This window comes from Urtica dioica, chromosome 12 (assembly GCF_054948205.1).
Source record: "Urtica dioica subsp. dioica isolate 48M chromosome 12, U.dioica_male_clone48M_v1_H2, whole genome shotgun sequence".
Taxonomy (NCBI): domain Eukaryota; kingdom Viridiplantae; phylum Streptophyta; class Magnoliopsida; order Rosales; family Urticaceae; genus Urtica; species Urtica dioica.
In genome coordinates this window covers 13816216-13821814 of record NC_142767.1, presented here as the reverse complement: position 1 = coordinate 13821814, position 5599 = coordinate 13816216, and the positions used below count along the sequence as shown (strand labels likewise).

General features: G+C 38.8%; 1 protein-coding gene across 1 annotated transcript; it reads left to right on the top strand.

Annotated features, from left to right (window-relative positions):
• Window positions 1–331: 331 nt before the first annotated feature.
• LOC149379327 (LisH/CRA/RING-U-box domains-containing protein) lies at window positions 332–5599 on the top strand. The gene is made up of 7 exons (XM_089604250.1): window positions 332–787; window positions 1196–1390; window positions 1706–1828; window positions 3392–3577; window positions 4538–4671; window positions 5008–5194; window positions 5287–5599. The coding sequence occupies exons 1-7, from the start codon at window positions 491–493 to the stop codon at window positions 5386–5388; spliced, it is 1224 nt and encodes a 407-aa protein (XP_089460376.1). The 5' UTR covers window positions 332–490; the 3' UTR covers window positions 5389–5599.

Here is a 5599-nt window from a genome sequence, read left to right as displayed (position 1 = left end):
ATGGAGACTGTTACCAAGAATAAATTAATCATCTCTGTTTGTTAATAAAATCCCTAGAGACTAGGAGTTAATTTCCTATATATTAGCTAATAAACTTGTGTAAGCTATGTCTATATAAAGAGAGTGTATCTATTCAAAATATCATTAATAAAATATTCTAGAAGTGTATATTGAGTTATTCTCTTATTTAATTGCTTTTACCAACGTATTGTATTCTGGGTTGATGAGACATGAATTTATATAAAAATGCGCATGATTAAAAAAAAATGATCATGTAAGAAATTAATCTTATTTTTTAACTATATAACTATATGTAAGGAAGACACTGCACAATATCCAGATACGTCGTCGTTTCAACAGAAGCACCAAAATCCAACCTCCATTATCCCTTTCTTTCTTGTTGACAGTTCTTTCCTGGAAATTAAGTTTTGCCCGTTTTGATTCCCCAGAGAAATCTCCAATTACCTCGTTCTATTCGTCCTTCTCTCCGATGGAAATGGATTCTCTCCCGAACGGCAACAGCGCCGCCGCGCCGCCTAACCCAGCCTCCGCGGCGGCGGCGCCACCACCGCCGGCGTCGTCGAAGCCGAACCATGTTGCGGAATCGCTGAAGCTGGAGCACCAGTTCCTGAGAGTCCCTTTCGAGCACTACAAGAAGACGATCCGCGCCAACCATCGCGCCGTCGAGAAGGAGATCTCCGCCGTCGTCACCGCCGTCACCGACCGCGACGACGCCGTCGATCATCTCACCTCGCTCGTCTCCAGGTTGCAAGGCCTTAAACGCAAGGTATTTCTGTCTGTCTCAATAGCGTCGAGTTCTTTGTTTTTAATTTCCCGATCTTTCTCCTTCTACTCTTGTGGAATTGGATTTGATAGTCCGAATTTTGAGAATAGGTTGAAAGATTCAAGTTTTAGCCTTCCGATTGGTGATTTCTTGTAAGATCGATATATTTTTCTCGATTCTTATGGTTTGATACAAAACTAGCGTTTGTTGAGAAACTTGAATGTCGTGGATCGAGTACAACTGAGTAAGTGGTTAGTGAAAGTAGTATAGGCTTAGTCGTTCATCTGAGGAATAACCGAAATATTAGACATATTCAAAGATGGTTATCGACTTAGGGCTCTAGTAAGTAGTTATAGTGCTCAGTCAAGAGTAGAAATATGTTTCTTTGCGCTAATCTTTTGTTTTGGTTAGTTGGAAGAGGGAAGTCGAGTGGAGAACTTGCAAGCACAGAAATGCAGAGCTCGGCTAGATCATTTAGAATTGGCGGATTTGGAAAACTTTTCTGAGTGGAACAATGTGCGAGTCAAGCGCATCCTTGTAGACTACATGTTGCGCATGTCCTACTATGACACTGCAGTGAAGTTAGCCGAAAGCAACAATATCATGGTACCCCCTGGTTCATCTTGTGTGTATATTTCCGTACCTATTTCTTCTCTCGTGTCGGTATAAGTGACGACTGACCAAAAATGAAGCGGAAACACTAAAATGAACGGGTTACATTTTAGTTTTTGTATTCGCAACTTTATGTCGGTAAAAAATTACATGCAGAACAGAATACCTTGGAATTACCAATATGGCCTGTAGTCACTAGTTTCAATTAATATCTTGACTAATTCTGCTATTTTCATATGCATATAGTCATCATTTTCTGTCTTGATCTGGCATGGTTCTAAATAATAGTATTTTTTGGGGGGATACTAGGATCTTGTTGATATTGATGTATTTCAAGAAGCGAAAAAGGTCATTGACGCTCTTCAAAATAAGGAGGTGGCTCCTGCTCTGGCGTGGTGTGCAGATAACAAATCACGGCTGAAAAAATCCAAGGTATAGAACCTTCTTTTGTTTGCTTCATTTTTTACTGAACTTTAGATAGTAGTGTTTTGAGAACATTAATTGAACATTTAAATGTTGTAATTTCTGAGTGCAATTCATCTATTTCTATTTGTGGCCTAGTTACTTTGGAAACAAGTTTTGACTCATCTGGCGACAATTTTTTTTAATAAAGAAACCCTACTTTTCATTAATGACTCTGCTCCCCTAAAACGAGAGGAAAAACGGAAGAGATACATTGCTAGTGAATTGCTCCAGAACATACTAAAACCTGAGTATAAAGCATGAAAGTACACACTGGCCCGGAGATAGGAAAGGAGACAGTCACAATAATCAAAAAGCCAAAAGCGAAGGAAAAAATTTAAATTACAATGCGCAAGACCAGTCCCTAACTAAAATCTGCAATCGAAAATTCTTTAAACTCTTCACTGGAAGAAAAGAGCCAAAGCCCTATGCTGTGGTTAACCCCTTCGATGATTTCTATCGTGGAAGAAGGTTTAAAATCCTAGAAAATTTTCTCGTTCCACTCCTCACAAAGCTCGCACAGCCCTAGCAAGAGCTTAAAGGAAAACCACTCCCACACCGCCCGAGTGATTGGACACAAGATAAACAAGGTAAATAGTTTCCCCAGCCCTGCCGTAAAGTGCACACACAAAAGGGGAAAGGGCAGGGTGCAGGTAGTGAGGTTGAATAACCTCTTCCATATTGACTTTCTCAAGAGCCAAGCCCCAGCAAAAGACTTGCACCTTTTTAGGCCGCCGCATTCCTAACTGTATCGAAGAACCCCATGGGAGACTCGCTGGCCCTCCATGGCCATATCCAAACGAAGAGACGTTGGCGATAAGCCCGCCGGATCAATGAACAACGTGCGTCGATCGGCGCATGTTGGTTCGTTAAAAGGCGCAGCCCAATCCCATGTGGACGAGAATATTAATCATTTAATAGTGAAGTTTGATAATAGATCTGTTATACTGCACATCACTGTCAGTTTTAATTGCTTTTTAATTACTATGACAATGTCTGTAAGAAACTGTTCATTGACATGTTAGATGGGATAAGGTTAGGTGTACTAGACGGTAGAGTTATTATATGCCCTCTTTGATTTTCATTTGTCCGAACAGAAATGGCACACCTCTTGGCTCCTATGTAGCCAGAGTATACTTATGACGTGTGGCGAGTATAGATCAATTCCGTTCATCAACGCTTCTGCAAAATATTGTTTTGGTCCTTTCTAAAATAGATACGTTTCGGTAATTCCATATTTTCAACTATCTAGCTACATCTAGTGGACGGTACCTGGTACTCCGAGCTGTTTATCAGGCGGATCAGATTTATGTGAGATAATGTGAGAATTCATATTTCCACATCTGAGAAAGAATACGTTCTGTAAGAAATGCTTCTTAGCTATGCTAGACACATCCAGACATTTTTTTATTAATTCGATTTAAAAACAGTATGTTCTTATAGATTCTGTTGAACTTCGAGTTTCTCTCACCGTGGAGGTAATTTTGTGCTAGCTTTTTTTTTCTCTAATGACAATTTTTTTTAATGATGCAGAGCAAATTTGAATTCCAGTTGAGACTTCAGGAGTTTATAGAGCTTGTACGTACCGAAAATAATGTAAGAGCTATTACGTATGCTCGAAAATACCTTGCACCGTGGGGTTCTACACACATGAAAGAATTGCAGCGGGTCTTTGTCACACTGGCTTATAGGAGTACTACCGAGTGTTCTACATACAAGGTGACCTCTCTACTTAGAATAAATTTTTTGTTATGCACTTAAGTATTTGGCTCTCTCTCTCTTTAATCGTTTCAGCATCAGTTGGTATTTCAACGTTCTCACCGTACGTGCTTATTTCCTCGGCCCACATGAATATAGTTGATACAATATTGACCATTGTAAAGGTGGTGATAACTAGTGTCTTTTTCTGCCACAAATACTGTGAAAATGATAGGACTCTAGGCAATGAAATTATTAGTTAATGTTTAGGGTCAGGATTGGTATGAGTGTTATTTATGAGTCTATAGTGGGAAATAATCTTGTAGGCAAGGAGTCAATTAATTTGTTTAAGGCTTAGACTTTTGTGAGAGTTACGGTCTCTCGAATACCGATATCTTGTGTTTTCTTATTATGCTATAAATGGAATTTGAAGGTTCTTATCATTAATCTAGTGCACATAAGAAACTATTGTATTGATAAGCCAGAAGGCTCTTTTAGATTCCTTCCTCCTTGCATGGGATGAAACTTAACTACCATAGAGTTCGCATTGACAAGCGTTAGTGTCAATTACATTCCTCCTTGCATTCACGCCTTGTACCCGCTTTACTGGCTCTAGCCCTCCCGCCTTATTTAATTAAAAGGTACCCGATACTTCCTTCATAGAGGAATTGACTCCAAGAGTTTCAATCTCCTCGAGCCATATCTACAGTAGCATCTCAAGTTCATATAGGATACCCAAATTATCTTTGAACACTTTGCTCTTTATTTTCTTTACTCTTTCTAAAGTGCCTCTTTGTACACTCTTACATGCATAAAGAATATAAAGAGTAAAGTATCTAAAGGTAGTGCATAACTGTTGCATGAAAATCAATTATCACAACTAGGGTTACACTTGATGGATAACCGTTGATTGTATCAGTTCATTATTTTAAGAGATATCGATTCAGCGTCGAAGCTGACAATTCAATGGTTGATCTCCAGGTTTTATTTGAACCAAAGCAGTGGGATTACCTTGTAGAGCAATTCAAGCAAGAATTCTGCAAGTTATATGGCATGACACTTGAACCTTTGCTGAATATATACCTGCAAGCTGGCTTATCCGCTCTGAAAACTCCGTATCCATCTCATTCGACTCATTATTTACGTTATTGCCCGATTCTTACTATTTCATTAGTCGGTTATTTTCTCTTTCAGATTTTTGTGTTATGAAAATGGAGAAGTTTATAAATAAAGAAAAATAAAAACAAAAATGGAGAAGTTTAAAACATATGATTTCAGAAATCTGGTGGTGTTAACCAAATAACATTAGCTCGGTGATAAGCACCGAACGTTGCGGTTGAAAGAAGTCTAGTAGAAAAATAAAAATAAAATCTTTAAAACCAAATTGATAACCCATTTGCTCTCAGTATCTAGTTTTTCAGTCCATTTTGTTCCCTTGACCGCTCTTATAGATATTGCTACGAAAATGACTGCACGAAGGAGGACCCATTGTCGCAGGAGAATTTTCGAAAACTAGCCCGTCCGTTGCCCTACTCAAAGCAGCATAACTCAAAGCTTGTGTGCTATATCACGAAAGAGCTAATGGACACTGAGAACCCGCCACAAGTTTTACCAAATGGCTATGTCTACAGTTCGAAGGTTCGGAGTCCCTGTAGTGATTAATTATATACTGACAAGATGTTAGTTAGAACCGTAGCTTATTTGTCAATATGTCTTTCTATCTCTGGCAGGCTCTGGAAGAAATGGCTAAGAAGAACAATGGAAAGATTACTTGTCCGAGGACGGGATTGGTCTGCAACTACAAAGATCTGGTAAAGGCATACATTTCTTGAATTCATATATCTGAAGCTCTTGTTGATTATGCCTCAAAGATTCCCATACATGTACTTGCCATTATTCTTCTGATGTGTTACGACACTTGAAACCGTCTTGTATATATTCTCACCCTTACTTTTATGGCTTTTGTCCCTCTCTGTGAATATATGAAATTCTCTATCAGAAAAGATTCTTTTCTTTTTAGTTCTCTTTCATTTTTCTCATCGA

Bases quoted from the DNA above. Each gene is read 5' to 3' on its own strand.
- LOC149379327 (XM_089604250.1), top strand. From the start codon at position 491: ATGGAAATGGATTCTCTCCCGAACGGCAACAGCGCCGCCGCGCCGCCT. The intron at 1,391-1,705 runs GTACCCCCTGGT...GGGGGATACTAG, and splicing joins CCGAAAGCAACAATATCATG to GATCTTGTTGATATTGATGT. The intron at 5,195-5,286 runs GTTCGGAGTCCC...TATCTCTGGCAG, and splicing joins GCTATGTCTACAGTTCGAAG to GCTCTGGAAGAAATGGCTAA.